This window comes from Rhineura floridana, chromosome 5, assembly GCF_030035675.1.
Source record: "Rhineura floridana isolate rRhiFlo1 chromosome 5, rRhiFlo1.hap2, whole genome shotgun sequence".
NCBI lineage: Eukaryota > Metazoa > Chordata > Lepidosauria > Squamata > Rhineuridae > Rhineura > Rhineura floridana.
In genome coordinates, this window is record NC_084484.1 from 139557486 (window position 1) to 139578696 (window position 21211).

At 44.8% G+C, this 21211-nt stretch overlaps 1 protein-coding gene across 2 annotated transcripts; it reads right to left on the reverse strand.

The window, feature by feature from the left end:
* Positions 1 to 896: 896 nt before the first annotated feature.
* NIT2 (nitrilase family member 2) lies at positions 897 to 14693 on the reverse strand. 2 transcript variants are annotated; one of them, XM_061628225.1, is made up of 10 exons: positions 14589 to 14693; positions 12139 to 12257; positions 8717 to 8837; positions 8515 to 8603; positions 7171 to 7264; positions 6421 to 6495; positions 2800 to 2878; positions 1989 to 2087; positions 1457 to 1512; positions 897 to 1135 (listed from the first exon to the last, which is right to left on the reverse strand). In XM_061628225.1, exons 1-10 carry the CDS (start codon positions 14614 to 14616, stop codon positions 1044 to 1046), a joined length of 852 nt encoding a protein of 283 aa, XP_061484209.1. In that variant the 5' UTR covers positions 14617 to 14693; the 3' UTR covers positions 897 to 1043. The 2 variants fall into 2 exon arrangements, with proteins under 2 accessions (XP_061484209.1, XP_061484210.1); XM_061628226.1 differs by lacking the exon at positions 14589 to 14693 and adding an exon at positions 13001 to 13389.
* Positions 14694 to 21211: the final 6518 nt, after the last annotated feature.

The following is a 21211-nucleotide window of genomic DNA, read 5'->3' on the forward strand; positions in this document are numbered from 1 at the left end:
ATGAGATTGCTGCAGCATAAGCATCTTTTGCATGAAGCTACTGACAGTAGAAAGAATACTTTAGAACACAGCCCATATGACAGCCAATGCGCTTTTAACATCCATAATCTAGTTTATCAGATTTCTGCTTAAAAAATCTAACTAGCACCTTGAACATAAGCTACATTAAATTAATTATCCTTTCATGTCAATGATGCTTATCTGTCAAAGAAGGAAACTATAGTTACCGGGTGTAGGATAAGGCAGAAGGCTGCTGACACCACTGGAATGGTCGATTTACCACCTGTGCTGAAACCGCATCTGCGGAAAAGTTCCACCAGCTAAGCTGCTCCATCTGCAGACCTCTGCCTTGAAATGGAGTGGATTCATAGATGGAGCAGAAGAGAAGCATGCCCATGCCAAATTCTAATCTCTCTGATCTCATGGATGTACCCCTAAAACATGGGAAATCTATCCCAGCACAGAACCTGGCACAAGAAGGAACAGGATAAAATTAAGATCGCTGCCCAGTACTTTCCTCATCTTGAGCATTAGAATCTAGAGTGCATGTGGTTTGGGTGCAACCCTGTAGAAATGTAATGATAGCATTGCTCTGTCCAACTACAGACTCGGTGGACACCTTAATTTACAGCACAAAATGGGGGGAAATGGAGATGTACATCAAAGCAACAAAAGTGGAAGCATTCCTGCCTTTGCCAAATAAGTCCAAAGTACATTGCCCAAATTGGATTTCTCAAAAAACAGTCAATCTTACCATTTCATTTTCTCAAAAATGTACCTGATGTCTCTGATGACAAATATTTTGAATGCACTGTGAAGTGTCTGAACTGTGCAAGGACCCTACCTAAAAAACCAAAACACGGATAAGCCTGTCATTCAAAGCTTCCCACTCTAGATCTTACACAGACATTTTTATTTATACATTTGGTTTCTTATCCCTACTAGCTTTTTTTAATCCTACGGACACTTCAGTTTTTTTACTTGATTTGACTGAAGATATGGGGAAATGTAGGTTTTGTTTGCACTGGTCCAAGCCTCATACATCACACAGTTTTTACTTCTACAGCATAAAGGTCAGATCGTTTTTGGGAAAGAATAGGGATTTGCTGACGAACTTCTGCAAGCTTCTTTAGGTCTGTAAACAGAAATGAAAAGATCCATATTACTATTAATTCTTTCTCACCTGCCCCCAATCATTAGGACATTGTGTAGCCATAATCATTTAAATCTATTTCACATGACAAATTAGTCAAATCTGAGATTGACAGGTCTAATTGTAAAGTAAAAGTTCTAAATATGTTGGTAACACATTTCTTAAGCCTGCCTTATGTTCTCATAAATATCCCTGAGGGGATAGTTACTTAATTCCTTGCCTGTTAAATGGGTAGGAGACTGAGATGTGACTACAGAAGGAGCCCATGCCAGAGGCCGATCAAAAATGCTCCTGTTGACTCACCTATATCAGCATAGATAACAGTTTCCTCCATGGCAGCTTTGGCTATGACCTCCCCCCTGAAAGGCAAAGCAGAGCAATGAGTCTACAATCATAACAGAAGTGTCAAATTCTAAAGCAGCAAGCTTTCAAGGTAATTCAGGTTTTGATTTCACTACAAGGCTTTGGATCCAAGTGTCCAAATACACTTTTGAAAACATACTGCGCTCAAGATTTCTCTCTCATGCTCACCATTTCCTATAAGCCATGCCAACATCCATCATTTGACATTTTCACTAAAAGGGTATTGTACAAAACTGATTCTCAGCAAGGTTTACCTGGATGAACTGGTCTGGTATCATGCCACAAATTCAAAAACTTTGATAAAACTAGAAACTGAGTTGGCCAACACACTTGACACAGAAGCTGTAGTGCTTATGTTTTAGCCAAGTTTGGTACTTCTTGGGTTTGATTGGCCAGAATTAGGTAGATGTGGGGGGCAATTTTAATATTTTTTAATTGAAAGCATTTTTTTCAGCTACATTTTCCTACTTACCACGGATTTACTACAGTGCTGTGTCCCCAGGCTATATAAGATGCCTTCTCATCCCTTGCAGGAGATGCAGTTGCCACATAGACTTGGTTATCAACAGCTCTGCATGAAAAGAAACAAAAAAGTGGCAGCGTTTCTACATTGGAGAAAATGCAACAGGCCATTGGGATAGAGCAGGCTTCACACTGTATTTTGCTATGCACTTTTCATACTCCATTTTGCACATGCAGGAGTCACCCTCTCGTGTCTGCATGCTTAGATAAATCTAAACTGTGTAGTCATAATACATGTGGCAGACTGAGATGTGAAACTAAAAGAGCTTCAGTGGACTCATTTTTTATTTTTTCCTTACGCTTATACCTCACTGTTCTTTCCTTATAGAACCCAAGGTGGCATACAGGTGGCTCCCACCTGGTCTCCCATCCAGGCACCGACCAGACCCAGACCTGCTTAGCTTCAGCAAGGTGGTGGTCTCATGTGCCTTCAGACGATAGCTTGGGACTCAGGCATTTATCCATCTGCTTCAATGGTTTTATGAAGTAAGAGGATCCAACTCCTGACGATGAAAGTGATCAGGAACTCTATGGAAATGTTATTATCTGAAATTTCTGATTCAGTTAGGAATGAATTAGCAGCTGCTAAGACTGGATCAGTTATCTCATATAGCAGCAAGTGAGGCGTAGCGTACTGTTTTTCATTTAGTGATAGCATTTCTAAACTGCTTTCCTATTTAAAAAGAACAGCACCCAAAGCAATGTTTTGAGCTATTTTTTGTACATGCATATGTGGGAAGAGATAGCTTGCTAGTTCTCACCGTCCTCTCTGTAGCAATTCCCAGTGGGCTGGCCCAGTTGTCAAGTTAAAAGCCCCTGGATACACCAAGAGCTGGCAACCTGGTTCAAAAAGGACATGGTGGCAGAGTTATTGGAAGAGAAAGGTATAGTCACAGAAAAGCAGCAGCAGCAATCTCACCACTATATTTTTTTCAGATGTTTCTCTTCCTTGGGTCAAGACTTCTGGGTTTGGTATCACTCTTCTGTGCTGTCATTGGATGTTCTGTTTAGTATTTTGTGTGTGTGCTGTTTTAAGAACTGCAACTTGCTGCAAGCTCTCAAGATAGGTGAGGTTGGAATTCCAAATAAATATCCACCATGTGCTTGTAGCAGCAAAGCCTCCCACATCAATTGGCTGCGCTAGTGTGGTGGTTCAGAATGTTCACTTCTCAAGGAACAGTCTGTAGTCCTAATTCCATGAGAGAAGGGAAAGGTGTCACTTTGGCTGGGATTAAAATCTCACACAGGATCAGGCCGATGACTCAGAAGAGGGGTTGGGAGGTAAGGAAGCTAAGACACAGGGAGCCCAGAAGCAAGCAGGCTAAAAGAAGGGCGCAGAGCAATCCTAGAATTACAAGAGGGACAGCAAAATATGGCTACAAGCACAAGGGTGGGCAGCTTGTGTATTTCATTGATGGCTACCTTACTTTTTCTCCTGTTATTCAAGTACTGGTGGAAAGTAAGCAGTTTACTGAGAAAGAGAATCCTAAAGGAAGAGAAGGCGAAGAATGCATCCTGAAGGGGAAAAGGCACAGGTGACAGGGAGTTGAGACAAGAAAGGGCTAAGCAGACAGGATGCTCTGAACAAACGTCATGGTGCCTGAGGTCAGGAGCAGGCGTGCCCTAAGGTAGACATAGGTGAGAGAGAGGGTGGCTAAAATAATGGTTGATCTAAAGCAAGAGTGGAGAGCCTCAAGCCTGGGGGTCAAATCATCCAACCCTCAAGGCCTCTCTGCCGGGACTCTCCCTAGGCCACACCTTCTCTTCCCCAGGACACACCCCTCACTAGCCCTTCTCTGCTCCCTTTAGTGCTTTTGCCTGAATGGTGCGTGCATGTGTGTGTGGCTGACATGTCGCCTGCTGTCAAAGAGAATCATATTTGTTGCTCTGCCCACCGTTAGCATAACCCCACTGCTAGCAAACACCCCCCAAAAGCTCTTCATGAAGAAAGGTGGCCCTCAGGCTGCAAAGGCGTCCCCACCCCTGATCTAAATTCTAGACCCGGCACAGGAATCTAGCCATTTGTGGCTTCTATTATCCCTGCAGCATCAGAGCAGGAAGGAGGGCAGAACCTTAATATTTATTTCAACTACTGAGCTAGTTTCTTTAGCTGCAAATCTAATTCAATGTGCTCTTGCTTTGGGCATCATGACCAGGCTCTTATTACTTTTTCCCCCCATGATCCGTCCGGCCCTTGAAGGGCCACTGAAGCATGAAATAGAAGTATTTGGTGGTAGGAATTCCACTCGAATGTTTGGGTTCAGTTCATCTAACGTTCGAGGGTGGCCAGGAGCATTGTCTACAAGGAGCAAAATTTTAAAAGGGATATTGTTGTCCCTGCAATAGGCTTTCACCTCTGGTACAAAGCAGGTGTCAAACCAATCTTCGGAAACGGCTGCAGTCACCCATACTTTTCTATTAGACCTCCAATGCACTGGAAGTCTAGTTTTAACGTAGTTCTTCAAAGCTCTAGGGTATCGCCAACGATAAATTAGCATAGGCTTTAGCTTTAAGGTACCAGAGGCATTGCCACCTAACAGAAGGGTTATTCTTTTTTTAGCTGGCTTGTAGCCTGGCATTGTTTTCCCCTCTCTGGCGATGAAGGTTCTTGCAGGCATCTTTTTCCAGAACAGCCAGTCTCATCCACATTAAAAATTTGTTCCTTGGAGTAGCCTCCCTCTTCAATAATTTTGGCAAAGTCGCGTGGATAGCTTTCTGCAGCCTCAGTATCTGTAGCAGCTGCTTCTCCTTGCACTCTGATGTTATGTAGGTTAGACCTCTTCTTGAACCTATCAAACCACGGCTTGCAACAAATTCGGCATCCTTCGCTGCCTCACCTTTCTTAGCCTTCAGGTCATTGAATAGGCTTAAGGCCTTAGTTTGAATCATTGCCTGGCTTACAGGAACCTGGCGTGCAGTCAGATTTTCTATCCAAACTATTAAGAGTTTCTCCATGTCTGCAACAACGCTATCCCTTTTTTTAATTTTTGTTGTGTTCACTGGCGTACCACTTAACTTCCTCAATATTTTTTTCTTTGCTGTTCATGACCGTGTTAATTGTAGTTTGAGTGAAGCCTAGCCTTTGGCCTATCTCAGCTTGAGAAACACCTTCATCAGACAGTTTAATCATTTTAAGCTTCATATCTCAGGTGATAGATTTACGACTTTTCTTTGCCATTATGTACTGTAATACTGTACAGTACTGTACTACTGTACTGTACTGAAGGCAAGGGAAAACAATACCAATACACACACACACCCCACACATGCTATTGGTAGTCACAAGTCAGCAGTGGCAAAAGCCAGAACTAATGATGGGCAGAGACAGAGAGAAAAGTATTCAATGAAAGCAGGAAAGGAAGATGGAGAGGTATAAAATGAAATCGGGGATCTAAAGAATGTTTATTATTTTTTTAATTTTTTTATCACAATCAAAGCAGGAAAGGAAGATGGGACAATGGGGGACAATGGAGAGGTATAAAATGGGACAATGGAGAGGTATAACATTAAATGGGGGATCTACAGTACTGTAAAGAGAACGAGGTGCCACACACACACACACACACACACACAGCCGCCACCGACCTAGGCCGGGGCAGGCAGAGCTCCGATCGCTGTTAAGTACAGTAGTAAAGAACTGTAAAGAGTACTGTACTTAAATGAGGACCTTCAGGTCAGGAGTCTCTCATATTGCTCTGATTGCTAGGTCAGGAGTCACTGATTGCTACGTGAGATGATGCTCCGTCAGTGTCTGTAATTGCGAAGCGTGCGTACGTTAAGTGGAGTATGGTGGAGTATGGAGCATGTCCGTAATCGCGAGGGTCCATTAAACGAAGGTACGTAAATCTGGGTATTCCTGTATCCACTTGTAGCCTGGATGCAAACATCTTGTCCTTGCTAATGCATGGAGGTTTAGGATGAGTAACCCAGATTTTTTTGTTCAAACATGGAAAACTTTGGATAATTTGAAAATTTCCCTTTGGTGTAAAAATACTTGGGAACATGGCCATTTGGGGAAAAATTACACTTTCTTTACAATTGATTCAGGCAGAGCTAAACTGGACACTTTAATGTGGCATGGGGGGACTTTATTCTGTATATGTCTGAATATCAATGGAATTGTTCCTGTCTTTAGCCTTTTGAGAAATCTGAGTCTCATAATTTGGTTTTGGACTGTTTATCAGATCACTTTATGTTGCCATCTATCCCAGTTTTTATTCTGCTTATTTAAGAAATAAATATTGGGGGGGAAAGAAATCTAGATTTTTCAAAGCGAATAAACAAGGAATGATCATGTTGCACCCATGGGGAGTTTCCATATGTACCCTTCTATCTCTCCCCCCTCCACCCAGAACACATTTAACTCAACAGGATGTCCTTACCTTTCTGTGTGTAGATTTGAGCAAGCTCAGCAAAACGGATGTCATAGCAGATCCCAAGTCCTATCTTGCAATATGCTATCCCAAAACAAACATGTCAGATACATGTTACTGACTTGGTAAGCCCAATCAGAAAGCATAATGTGGAAACGCTTAAAACAAACACTCCTTATTAATACTTGTTTATTAAAAATAATTTGTTGTAAACCGCCCAGAATCGGCTATGAGGTGGTATATAAATAAATAAATAAGTAAATAAATAAATATATGGTTGAGAAGATCCCATACAATAATAAAATTACAAACTCTCAATTTATATACAGAAGGCAGGAGCACAGCTATCTTACTACACACAGGAGTTACAACGGTAAGTATTTATAATGGTATGTTTGACTGAACATAAGAAGAGCCTGCTGGATCAGGCCAGTGGCCCATTTGTCCACCATCCTGTTCACACAGAGTGCAACTAGATGTCTGTGGAAAGCCGACAAGCAGGACCTGAGTGCAAGAGCACCCTCCCCTCCTGTAGCTTCCAGCAACTGATAATTGTGCATTTAGCTTTGAAGAAATAGCTATCTCCTCATATAACCAAAAGCTATTGACAAAAGAGGGAATAGGAACACTACAGGTGAAACAACATACATAAAATTATTCATGATCAAAGTCCTAGCTTCTTTTAGAAACTACTACAATACTTTTCAGAACGCATCTTGAAATTTATTAGTAATAACCATAACAAGACTCTTTACTTACGTGTATCGAACACAGAGAACCTGTCACCAGGACTTAGTGTTTCGGATTCCTGAAACTGGATTTTCCCAGGCACGTTGATGTCAAACAAATGGATCTGTTTTCAGAATAAAGAAAGGAACTGCTTTCAAATTATTCAGCATAATTACATTAACTGTGCATTCTTTTCATATATGAGATGGCTAAATACATCCTTGCTCACTACAGATACAGAATATAGAACTCTATGTTCTATATACCCTCTAAATAACATCTTTCAATGCTGCTCAGTGAAACTGTCACTGGAGCAGCACGTATTGGGTTGGATTCAGACTTGCCTTTCAGGCAAATGAAAGGGCTCCTTCAGTTTGTAGAAGGGATCAAGATCCAGTCAAGGTTTCCGCGGGAGGAAAGGGTGGAGGAATTTTTTGCCGATACTCCCTTCCCCCTGCAGCCCTTGCAGGGACTACCTCCACAATGTTCAAGGTGGTCCCCCACCTCAGAGCCCTTTTCCTCTGGTGTAAGCATCCCATGAGTGGTGGGAAAATGCGGTGAAAATCCCCATCCCGCATCATCTGGTGGAAGCATCCTTTGGACAGAGTTACACTCATAGGAACTCTGGATCCAAGCCACTGTCATGGGCTAAATGTCCTAAATAGAGACAATGATAGCCAGACATAAACATAATTTTTTTTTTTTTAAAGGGGGCATCGCTTTCTGCTTTGGAAGTGGGTATGGTCATCCCATCAGTTCTCCCTCTAGAAACTTTAGCCCAAAGTGACTCCTGCAATCCAACCTGTATCTTATGGAATTATGGTGAGACTGCCAGTGTGGTGCAGTCACCAATGTGCGGTCTTAGATGTGGGAAACCCAGCTCTGAATGTGAAATTGGATATGGGAAACCTCAGATACCTGTTAGGGAGCAAATCTGAGAGCCTTGGGCAAGTCACTCTCTCTCAACCCAACCAATTTCATCAAGTTGTTGTGAAGCTGAACACCACTCAAATCTCCTTGGCAGCAAGTACAGGATGCAAATTTAAGAAATAACTAATTCTGCATTGCCACCAAGTATTTTAAATATGTGGCCACTAGGCTTCTCTTGGGAGCTATATGCATTTTTAATAATTATACCAAAAAAGGCCATAGGAATGATTTTTTTCAAAAAATGAGCTACATCTGAATAAGAAACCTATAGATTGTGTGTGGGCATAACGTAAAACCACAAAATATGGTTTGTTTTCATCATAATATGCACAATCTGTGTGGCGGTGTCTGCAGTTCTTGCACATTATCATTACAAAACAAATAATAATATTTAGTGGCTTCCCATTACATCCAAACATGGCCATATAGATATCAAAGTTTTACCTTTCTGTGCTTGGCTAACATAGTACCATCTGGCCCAAAAACGGGACATGTGTTATACAGCTTCCCAGCATCCTCCTCTGGAATAGAACCTTTCATTACAGAGAAGAAAATTGTTACTTAGTCAGATATTAAAATACAATGGCTGTTTTAATCTTGTGTCTGTATGTAGGACAAAACCTACACCATGAATGTATTCGTTTACCTCCAATTAGATAGATACCACACTCTTTTGCAATTTCTGAAAGCTTCTGTGTGGACTCGCCAGGAATTTTCTCTGCATATTCTGGAAAATACTTTGTGCCATAGGGAGAATTGAAGCATTCCTAAAATGAAACAAACATCCAGGTAACACATCGGGTTACAAGCCTACACATGCTTATCTGGGAGGAAGTCTCATTCAACTCAGTGGGGCTTACTTCTGAGTAAATACAGATAGGATTGCCCTGTCGAAGTCTGAGAAGATTTTTAAAGTAACATAAATAAAATATGGCCAGTTACAATAGAGTTGTTCAATATTCCATAGCTTTACAACAGCAAAACGTTGTTAGATGAACCGCAGTACTGGAACTGAGTACAGACAAAGTAAATAATAGATTGCAGACTCTTCATTTTTATGTAAGCACACGCAATTCATCTTTTAAAATGAAATGCACTCCTCTTACACCCTATCTGCTTATGCCAGTTGGCTCCTTGGGAAAGTGCTTAGGTTTAATTACAAGCCAAGTCAAAGGAGGAGATGGGAACGAAAGTGTGTGTCAAAGGCTTCATGGAAAAGATGAGTTATGAGGTGGAATTTGAACTTAGAGGTGCCATCACCCAGGTGTTCCAGGAGGCAGTTCCAAGCCAGTGATGGCAGGTGGCTCCATGTCAGTGGTGCAGTGGAATCCATTCTGGAATTTAGTGATTGAAAGTGTGGACTAAAACCCGGAGTGGATTCCACTGCCCCACTGACATGGAGCCACCAGCCGCCGCTGTTCCAAGCATATACGGCAGGAAAGGAGAAACACCGGACTCTTTTGAGTTAGTAGGAGACCTTTGGATGTTGGTTGGGTTGGAGAAATGAAGGGATGTATTGGGATATAAGGGCTGAAAGATATGTGGTAGGAAGGCCACAAAGAGCTTTGACATAGGGTTAAGGTGTCTGTGCTGAATCCAGGAGCGGACAGGAAGACAGTGCACTGCGGGCCTTGAAGGAGCCATTTTTCTTCCTACAGAAGTAGTAGTAACAGCAATGCCAGATTCACCACACAACCTAAGCCATGGTCTAGTTCTTCACAGAAATCAGAAGGCTGCATTATAGAGGTCTAGCCTTGAGACTAGGATGACAAGAATAAAGATTATTTGGGCTATCTGAAACAAGAGATTCCTTCATTGTCACCAGGTGGAAATAGTCATACCCACCTCTACAATCTGAAGTCTATCTAGTTCCAAGTTACTCTAGTTCCTTTACCTCCTCAATTTACTTTTCCCCCAGATCTTGCTTGCTGTCTCAATGTGGAGTGAAAACTGGTACATATAGATGGCAAAGAGAGAAACTGACCAATACAGATGGTCCATGTTCTTCAAGATTGTTAGGATTGAATTTAAACCCCCAGTGCCTATAAAACTATAAGTTCACTTGTCTTACCTAAACCAGCTTGAGCATCATGGGAAGTAGAACCAAAGTGGCCTTTATTTGACTTTTGATATAAAATGTCGGTTTATTTCCTGGTGACCTGACCCTTACCTACATTCCAGTGGCTCGCATAATAAAAGCCGGTTTAAGCTGGAAACTTCCCTACTATGCATTTCTGTATCACATCTATGCCTATAACCTTCAATTATTGTTACAAATGTGCCTTGCATAGAAATGTCAAAAGCTGTTCCGCTGTCCCACAAACCCTGACTTGTAAAACCCTTTGATATGTAAGCAGAGTAATATCATGTCTATCTCCAGTTTAGGGGGCGCCTGGTTGCAGCTGGGCCTCCCCTCTATAGTTGCCTTTGTCTGCTCCTGCATAGTGCTTATCTCAAGGACATGCGAAGTATGCAGACATAGAGTCTGAGAGATAGTCTTAATGTTTCCACTTTTGTCCTTCCCCCTGTACCCCTTTACCTCCTTACATATGCCCCAAAGCTATAACATTTAGCAATTGCTTCTTTTGTATTTTATGACGTGAGCCCGATATTGTAAACTCCGGGGTAAGCCTATATAAACCCCAGGACACCAATAAACGAGGTTCCCATGCTGGCCTGCTTCGGCTTGTAAGTATTGGGTCCCCTTTGCAAAGGAATTGTCTTGTGTTACTTGATCTCTGATAGTGGGTTCATTTGCACTCAACTCCGCACTCTTCCCGGGTGTAATAAGCGAGTTGGGGTTGACAGGACGACTTGCGTGTTGGGTTTGGACCTAACAAGATCTTTGCATTCATGAAATTATTGACAGACAAACATGATCATTTCACAAGTACACATGTATCATCAATTTAAGTGGCTCAGGAAAAGAAGAGCAAAGATCATTTTCATCATCTGAGTGTTACAGTATATCTAAAATGGGAAGCTTTATTGGAAACCAGAATATCCATTAACAGGAGGGGAAACATCCCCCACTTAAAATGATACGGCTGGTTTAGTAAGAACTTTGCACAGTTAGGACACATACAAGCAAAAGAAGGTTAATGATCAACTCAGGAGGTTAATGACTAACTCAGGCAAGAGAGTTTTCTGTGGAAAAAGAGAGACAATGCAACTGGAAAGACACCCGGGCACCAATTCATTGACACTGCTGTTGCACAAAGTAATAAAGCATCTTAAAAAGAAATCTGCATAGTAGTGTCATCATTTGTGTGAAAAAGGTGGTAAAACAAAACAAAACAAAAAAGAACGAAACAAAAATAATTGATATAAATTTAAAGATGCATAACTATTAGACTGAGGGGGAAATAGTCAAATGCCTACCTTACAATATGTTATTGATTAGATTCTATCTGAATCTACTATCACTATAACAGCCAGTGTATATGGCTGCTAGATTGTTGGACTAGGACCTGGGGAACCAGGGTTCATATCCCTCTCATGAAGCTTACTATGTGATCTTGGGCCAGTCAGTCTCTCTGCCTAGTCTACCTCAAAGGGTTGTTGTGAGAATAAAATGGGAAGGGGTAGAACCATGAACACCACCCTTGAGCTCTTCAGAGGAAAGGTGGGATATAAATGTAATAAATAAATAACTCATGCAATGCCTTCGTCGATGTCTTTTCAGCACCAATTAAAGATCTTTTTAAATTATTTAATTGTTCAATTTAAAATCAATCGCTTTTACCTTCACTATAGGATTATAGGCTGCTGTTACGTATTTTAGGAATGATTTCTGATCCTATATGTTGTATTTCAGATATTTTATACTTTGCATTTTAAGCAGTGTACTTGATAGTTATCCACTCTGGGAAATCTGTTGAAGGCATGATATAAACATTTAAAAAACCCACAAACAGTCATATCCAAAATGTACAGAAATATGAACTTACACTATTGTAATTCAGGTATTTCAAACTTTGTTTCAGGAAACTAACAGTGCCAGGAAGACCGAAATACTGAAAAAAAGAATAGTAAACAAGTTTGAAGGTTTTGTGTACAAATACTCACTGGCAGAACCACCAGTTTTGCTCCTTGTCCTGCTGCAGACTTCACAAGATCACAGGCTCGGTTCAGGTTCTCTGTTTTGGCAGCAGACACACGAAGCTGGATGAGGGCTAGACGAAACTCTAACAAGAAAGAAAAAATATAAGGAATTAGTGGGAAAGACCCCAGAAAATATTTGTAAACTTCTAAAAGTCTAGGTTAAAAAAAAATGATTATTGTATCTGCAATGCTCCAGATGTGCAGAGATATTGGAATGGACTGCCTTCAAGTCGATCCTGACTTATGGCCACCCTATGAATAGGGTTTTCATGGTAAGCGGTATTCAGAGGGGGTTTACCATTGCCTCCCTCTGAGGCTAGTCCTCCCCAGCTGGCTAGGGCCTACTCAGCTTGCCACAGCTGCACAAGCCAGCCCCTTCCCTGTCCGCAACTGACAGCTGGGGGGCAACTGGGCTCCTTGGGACTCTGCAGCTTGCCCATGGCTGCACAAGTGGCAGGGCACGTAACCCCTGAGCCACTCACTGTGGGGGTGATCTTTAGCTGGCCCTTGACACCCAGGAGACACAAGCGGGGATTTGAACTCACAGACTCTGGACTCCCAGCCAGGCTCTCCTCCCCACTGTGCTATAGCATTGCTGCTGGGTAACTCACACATTATGACATCCTGACAAGGATGCAAGGGTTGCACAAAACAACAACAACAAAAATAGACCAGATGGATAAAAGATGCAGGAGAAAGCAGGCACCGCAGATTCTGGTGGGGTCAAAGCCAACCATGGTGAGTGCTGCTGCAGTTGCTACAACCAGTGCTTCCAGATGGGGTGGAGACCCATTTGCCTTGCAAGAGTTCAGGACAGGCTACTTACTGGCAGGCATAGTTCTCTTTAAAGCATCAGCTCTGCCCAGGATGGAAAGCAGCTCAGTGGCAAAAGCTGAGGCTGGGCAGCAGTAGAAAGAATGAAGAATGGCCACGGAAAAGCAGCTTAATCTGGTATGGGCACCCAGGACACACTTTGTAAAGTGGAGGTAGCGGAAACGTTCAGTCAAGTGCAGGCAGACAGAGCTGAATTATTCTCCTGGCCACACTGGCACAAAACTCCACACAGATGAATCTTGCATTTGCCACTGAAGTCTCCAAAGGACCAAGCTGACAATGAATACCATGCACCAAACGGCCGGAATTGGCATAATGCTATACCAGTGTACAGAATCAAGACCCATCTAATTTAGGCAAACACTTCCTGGGGCAAAGATTCAGACCACCAAAGCTTGTCTTAGCGTATGGTCTGAAGGCACCTGAGGCCACCAACTTGCTGAAGCTAAGCAGGTCTGGGTCTTGGTCAGCACTTGGATGGGTGACAGCTGCATATTTAACACCTTGGGTTCCATGGCAGAAGAAAGACAGGATATAAGTGTAAGGAAATAATGAAATAAACTGAAAACAGACAGGCAGGCACCCCCCCCCGAAACTCAGCGTAACAATGGGCATCTCCTTAGGCCTTTTGATAGTTTTAAACTTCAAATAATAAAGTTCAAAGGTTAATTTAATTCTTGCAAGCACACAATACAAACTTCACCTACATCCAGAGATCTTTCTAAAGGCACAATCCCATGCACCTTTATGCAGAAGTAAGTTTCATCGTGTGTAGTCTTACTCCCTAGCAGTCATTTTAAGATGGGGATCTAAGGATGCAATCCCATAAATTTACCAGAAAGTAAATCTCCGTAGACTCAGGCTTACTTCTGGATCAACATATATAGAATTGCAGTGTGAAGATCCAAAAAGAACGACACACTGGAACCACTTGAAATGTCCTTCTGGTCAGTTCATGGGTCCACTGATTTAGGACGGGATTTCTTCACTGCATTGCTAAACACCCTTACTGTATATTCTCCCCTAATCCTGCAAATGTTTCACTTAGAAGATTTGGGCGGGGTGGGGGAGAGGGAGAGAGAGATTGAAATCAGCCTTGGATAAGAACCCCTTACAAAGAGCAGAGATTTAGGCTGCAATCCTACTATACGCACTGAACTCAATGGGACCTACTTCTGAGTAGACTTGCATACGATTATACCAAATAAGAATGAAAACCAGACAACCGCACGGTAGACTTTTTTTGCTTCTAAAGTCCACGTAGAAAATCTAAACGGGAAATAGGCGGCGCGCGGTCTCTCCAACACGACCCATAAAAAAAGCAAACTTCACTAGAAGATAGCAGCTCAGCTCACTTCAATGCCCACTGAGCAGACACACGCAAGATTACGCCGGCAGAGACTCTGCAAAGCAGCAGGAGGGAAAGGCAACTCTCTCCTAGGCAATGGCAGCTTCTCTCCCCCTCCCGCAAAACGTGAGCCCCCCTATTCAACTACTAGCGCCGCTCCTGTTGCGCACGCGATGGAGATTAAAAGCCTCTAAGCAGGCGCAAAGGGTCCCGTGGCAGGAAAGTCACTCACTAGCCATGTTGCCTTTCACCCGCTGCATAACAACTAAGGCTTGTCACGATCCAGCCCACGCAGGGGCTCCCGCGGGGAGGAGCGCTGCGCAGGCTCAATGGGAGCGAAGGGCTGTTGGGAAATGTAGTTCTGTTGACTGTCGGACCATACCCACGCGCTCTCTGCTGAACCATCATAGGAGGGAAGGAATGTGAAGCTCGCCACGAGAGCAGCGCGTAAAGGTTAGAAAGTTGGGATACATTTTTTTTTATATAAATAAATCACTATCCCTCCTCCCTCTAGCCCCCTTTAAGAGTTACATGACTAGACCAAATCATCACCCATCAAAAACAGAATTTGTCGACAGGGCAATGCTGTGGTTAGCCGTGGCGTAGTGGCAAATTCAGAAAGGCAATCCCTTCATAATAGTCACAGCCACATCCCCTTCGAAGATTATAAAATAATCTGGCCAAGCTTGAATACTGCTTTCTGCTTCTCTGTCACTGTCACCGTTTGACTGTCGTTTCTCACTGTCTGAGAGACTGCTTGAATTACTGGATTCAGTGTATGCATGTTTATCTCCTGTTGCTACCAAACCACTTGGTGATGAGGATGGGATGCTATCACCAGGATTCACTGTCTCTTCTTCTGCAGTTACAGAAATCTCCCTCTCCACAACTTGACTTTTTGAAGTAGAAACTAACAGGACCTCCTTTCACTCTAATTGGCTCCAATCATCAGGAAACAAGGAAGCAAATTAGAAGACTCAGTGGCTAACACACTCCCCTTTCATGCCGATTGGCTCATAGGATGCTGGAAATGTACAGACCCTGCTCCTAAAAAATTAAGGAGTCTAAGATCTTGAGAACCTGGATGACTACATCCCTGAAAAGATGCTCTTGTTGAACTTCTGCTTATTTGGCAGCTGCAGCTTTGAAAAGATAGCTCAACAACTGCCACTACATTTGAATTTATTCTACCAGTCTCTGCCCAGAGTTATCACCACTGTAGCAGCAGTTGGGTCCACACTTGTTTAGGTTGATGACATGAAGAGGTGAACCTTGCAAATTCTACTTCTCTTTAAAGGAGCAATGGAAAACCTATGGCCAGATGTTGTTGGATTACACTTCCGTTCATCCCAGACCAACAGCTGGTATAGCACAGTGGGTTGGACAGCCTGGCTGGGAGTCCAGTGTCCGTGAGTTCAAATCCCCAGTTGTGTCTCCTGGGTGTCAAGGGCCAGCTAAAGATCACCCCCCACAGTGAGTGGCTCAGGGGTTACATGCCCTGCCACCTGTGCAGCCGTGGGCAAGCTGCAGAGTCCCAAGGAGCCCAGTTGCCCCCCAGCTGGTAGTTGCAGACAAGGAAGGGGCTGGCTTGTGCAGCCGTGGCAAGCTGAGTAGGCCCTAGCCAGCTGGGGAGGACTAGCCTCAGAGGGAGGCAATGGTAAACTCCCTCTGAATACTGCTTACCATGAAAACCCTATTCATAGGGTCGCTGTAAGTCAACTTGAAGGCAGTACATTTCCATTTCCATCTCAGACCATTGGCTATGCTGGCTGGGGCTGATGGGAGTTTTAGCCCAGCAAGGAGGGGCTGCTTTGAAGGGATAGGATAAGGTCAGACTGATTTTGTTTTCTGGGCAATTAACCTTCCCTTCTTGTAGTGCCGGCTTTTGCATGCTTGGTCAACACTCAGTTCTAGTTTAACCAGACTTACTCTCTTGCAACTGTACAAAAGATTGCAACCTTAATTTCTCTCTTGCGGTGTTAAAAGGACCTCTTGACTCTAAACACAATTGTTCAAGATTGGGCCTATCATATGGCCCATTCAGCCAGACTCTTGTTCCTTAGGTGAAGCGCACAGTATTTCTGGCCATGTTGATAACATTTAATGATTGGCCTAGTGATTCAGGCATATGTACATTATAGTAAAGAATGCCTCCTTTGTCCTTCATATTCTTTATTGTCATTTGCACACAGACAAGGACAATACTTAAAACACTTATTTCAGATTAGGCCCCAAAGAACATTAGTGAGACTTGTTTCCTTGAAAGTATGCATAGGAATGGGTTTGCAAGGCAGCAGTCCTATTTATTTGGAGAATTACTTATTTGGAGAATTACAGTGCAATTGTAAGAGTATTTTCTCAGAAGGAAATTCCTTTGAATTTAATTAGATTCACTCTGTCACATTGCAGCCTTAAAAGGGACTTCCCTGACAGTAGATGTCCTATTATTAAGAGAACCCCCCAAAAAACCTTCATGACTAGTTTATTAATAACTTTGCAGCTGTGTCACATACATGGCCAAGGAAGGTTGAAGATCAAGGAGCAGGAATGTTCTAAACAAACATTTTAGGACAGCAAATAAAAAATGGCTTGCTCCAATAGTGAGACAAATATAAAGCAGGATTGCTAAGCAGCAATTCGTCTTGCATGTTCTGTTAATTTTGCATACTTCTCTTACATGCTCAAGGGATAAGTGTAGTAAACACAGATACATCACCAATTTTCCCCATCAAACATAATGTGCAAAGTTTTGTACATTCTTCTATGTGTACTTTTTGAGTTGGATCCAGACTTCCTCTGAGAAGAGTTTTGCTTGGAGGACATTTCCATTAGAGGGAGCAAGGAGGTGATTTGTGCCAATTTCCCCTTTAAGTCTGGAATAGCATGGGAGACATCACAGGATTTGCATCAGGATGAGGGAAATCAGTGAAAATGAACCATTGGTTCTCACCTGAAAGGTGATTTTACTGGATGCCAGTCCATCACATGGGTAGTAGTCTGTCGTCTGGTCCAAGGACAGGAAATGCGCTGATGTTTGCAGTCTGAGGGGGTGTTGCTGGCCTGCAGACCCCAGTTCATTTTCGGACGCTGTCACCCAAAGCGTAATACTGGAATAGCTTATGTGCAGTCCTGGCACAAATCCAGAGAGGTTAATAACCCTGTGGCCAGCGACGGCCTAGCATAGCTTAATGGAGAAAAAGGGCTACAGTGATAACGTAGGCAAAAGTGTTCCATCTATTTACAAGGAAAAATGATCGGCCCGGAAAGTCAATTTTCTCTCTCTCTCTCTCCTTCTATGAGAGCCTTCGAATGCACTGGCAGCAGCTTCACTCTAAGCTAGAAATAGTGGACGAGCCCCGATGTACCGAACCGGGCGGGCTGTGATGGAGTGGCATCCAGTAAAATCACCTTTCAGGTGAGAACCAACGGTTCATTTTCCCTGGATGCCAGTCCATCACATGGGACATACCAAAGCCGTCCCAGCTGGGTGGGTCGGGCGAGCCCACTAATCTGTACAGATCACTTGCTGCAGGACCCGTCTCCTGAAGGAGGCCTCAGCCACGGTGTAACGGTCTATTTTATAGTGTCTAATGAAGGTAGAAGGAGACCAATTTGCCACTCTGCAGATTTCTCTCAGAGAGGCGTTAGTGGAGAAAGCTGCCGAGGTGGAGGCTGCCCTCATTGGGTAGGCTGTATGCCCTGTGGTGGTGCCAAGTTGCTGGCCTCGTAGGCCAGCCTGATGCAAGTTCTTAGCCATCTCGCTAAGGTTGGAGTGGAGGCCTTTTTGCCCAGAGACTTGGGGTGGAGCGATATGAACATTGCCTCTGTGGACCTCAGCTTTCTTATTCTGTCTATGTACACCCTAAGCGTCCTAGTGACATCTAGGCAATGCAGCTCCCTTTCCCTTAGGTGTACTGGTCTGGGACAAAAGGACGGTAGGATCAGTTCCTGTTCCCTGTGGAAGGTGGAATTGATCTTAGGAATGAAGAATGGGTCTGTTCTAAGGACAACGGACTCCTCGTGAAAGGTGCAGAGCTGGCGTGCAACCGATAGGGTGCCCAGCTCCGAGACACGCCTGGCTGACGTGATGGCGATGAGGAATAGGACCTTATAGGTCAAGAGCTGAAGAGGAATGATCTCTAGCAGCTCGAAGGGTGATCTCTGCAGTGCAAATAGAACCTTCTGCAAATCTCAAGAGGGGAAGCGGTGGATGGTCGGAGGCTATGAAGCCACCGCTCCTTTCAGAAAACACCGGAGCAGTGCATTGCTGCCAACTGGCTGACCGGAAGTGGGCGAAAGGAAAGCAGATATGGCTGATGCCTGCCTCCTTAACGTGGTGGCCCTTAGGCCAAGTCGGAGCCCCCTGTGCAAGAATTCCAGAATCTGCGGGGTGCTGGTCTTAGATGGGCGAATTTTCCTGGAGTGACACCAGCCAGCAAATGCCCTCCATGTAGCCTGGTAGATTCTAGTCGTGGATGGTCACTGTGCCGACAAAATGACATTGATGACTCCTGACGTAAGGCCAGAGTGTCTCAAGGTTCTCCGCTCAAGAGCCACACCGTCAGGCTCAGCCAATCCGGGTCCGAGTGATAAAGTGGTCCCAGGCAGAGCAGATCCGTCCTTTGTGGTAGCCTCCATGGATCTGCGACTGAGAAGTTGAGGAGCTCCAAGAACCATGGTCTCCATGGCCACCAGGGAACAATCAGCACTAGGTGGGCCCTCTCCTCCCTCGCCTTCCACAGGGTGTGGCCCAGGAGAGGGACCGGAGGAAATGCGTAGAGAAGGCCCTTCGGCCAAGGTTGTGTGAGGGCTGCTGGGGACCGGTGCCGCGCGAAGAAGCAAGGCAGTTGGTGGTTGAGATTTGTTGCGAAGAGGTCTATCTCTAGCCAGCCATACCTCAGCTGAATTCTGGCGAAAACTGCAGGTGTAACGAACACTCCCATGGCAGAACCCTCTGGCGGCTGAGCCAGTCTGCCATGGTGTTGTGCTCCCCGTGGAGGTGCTCTGCTGACAGGGAGGTGAGGTTTTGCTCTGCCCACTGCATGAGAAGAGAGGTCTCCGCCTGTAGGCTCCTTGATTGGGTTCCCCCTTGTCTGATGATGTGAGCCTTTGTCATTGAATTGTTGGTGTAAACCATGACATTGTCAAGACAAAACAGCTGTCTGAAGTGAAGGAGGATGAGACGGGCTGCTCGGAGTTCTAGCCAGTTGATGCTGTGATTTGTCTCCTCTTCTGACCAGGTGCCCTGTGTGTATGCTGTGTTGCATTGCGCTCCCCAAACCAGCAGGCTGGCGTCCATTGTAATTATGGTCTTGGGGGGCTCCTTGAAGAGGGTACCCCTTAGCAGGTTGTCCTGCCTCGTCCACCATTGGAAGGACTTTCAGAGCTCCCTGGACAAAGGAATCCGTTTGTGCCAGCATCTTGCAATGCTTGCCTGATGGGGGAGCAGGGCCCACTGCAGGCAACGTCCACAGAACTATCTGAATGGTTGATACAAAGAACCCCAGGGCCCTGACCAGGCTCATGATGTCTGCCAATCTGCTTCGTTGGAGGAAGCAGTCTCCCTGATTGCTTGTACCCTTTGAGGGGAGAGACAAACGAGGCCGCAATCTGTGTCTATCAGGGCCCCCAGATGCTGCAGCTGTCGAGAGGGGGCTAGGTGGCTCTTCTCATGGTTGACTAGGAAGCCCAGTCTGTTGAGGAGCGTTAAAGTAAGGTGGACATGGTCCCGGGCGCGCTGTAAAGTGCTCGCCCTCAAGAGCAGGTCGTCAAGGTACGGATAGATGTGTACTCCCTGAAGGTGGAGATGGGCCACTGTGGCCACCATGATCTTTGTGAACACCCTCGGGGCTGATGAGAGGCCGAAAGGCAGCGCTCTGTACTGAAAGTGATGGTGCCCGAGCAAGAACCTCAGAAACCTCCTGTGCCCAGGAAGGATCGGTATGTGGAGATATGCCTCCTTCAAATCTATGGATGCCAGGTAATCGCCTTCCTGCAGGGCTTCCCTGATGGAGGCTAGGGATTCCAGCTTGAATCTGAGACTGTTCAATCTCCTCTACGGCCTGGATCTCCACCAGGTGTCGTACAGCTGCTGACAAATTGAGCTTTCTTGGTTGATCCCTTGGAAGCCTGGAGGGAATGTATCTGTGACGTGGTGGGTGGGAGAATTCTAATGAATAACCTCTGGTGACTGTGTTGAGGACCCAGGCGTCCGCCCCAATGTCCTCCCATGTGGGGTCAAAGCATAGCAGATGGCCCCCAATGTGTTAGGCGTCATTGATGATGGGCCCGACCGCCACGCTTGGGGGCAGCGGCTGTGTAGTCTGAGCGGCCTCCCTGAGCTGGACGCTGCTTGGTGTTGTAGTGTTGTAGTTGTAGCCCATGAGTAGCAGGAGGATTCGTAGTCTCTACCTCCTGGGGATTGTCTAGAGGCTCGAACGGACTGGAAAGAGTTGTAGGAGGCATATTTACTCTGGAAGCGCCTGCCTTCGCAGTCGCCATGTATGGCTTTCTCCTTTCCTTGGGGTCCATGAGCACTTCCTTGAGCATCTCATCGCCGAACAGCTTGCCTCCAGCAAAAGGCCTAGTAGCAAGATTGGCCCTGGCTGTGTTGTCAGCCTCCCAATGCTTGATCCAGACAGTGCGCTGTGCCACGATGTCGGCTGGCATGGATCTGGCCGTGGATTGAGAGGAGCCCATTGTGGCATCTGCGATGAAGGATGCTGCTCTATGAAGCTTTAACAGCATCTTCTTAGTGCGCTCTGGGTCCTGCTCAAGGTTGTCCAGTTGTTTGTCCAGCCAGACCAAGGAGGCCCTGGCGAAGGTTGATGCAGTGCTAGAGGCTCTGAAGGCAAT

What these genes read in the sequence shown, in the direction of transcription:
- NIT2 (XM_061628225.1), bottom strand. Translation starts at nt 14,616, where the DNA reads ATGCAGCGGGTGAAAGGCAACATGGCTA. An exon ending in GGTGAAAGGCAACATGGCTA is followed by an intron (nt 12,258 to 14,588) that starts GTGAGTGACTTT and finishes CTTTCTTGTTAG; the next exon opens with AGTTTCGTCTAGCCCTCATC. An exon ending in AGCACTGTAGTAAATCCGTG is followed by an intron (nt 1,513 to 1,988) that starts GTAAGTAGGAAA and finishes TTTGCCTTTCAG; the next exon opens with GGGGGAGGTCATAGCCAAAG.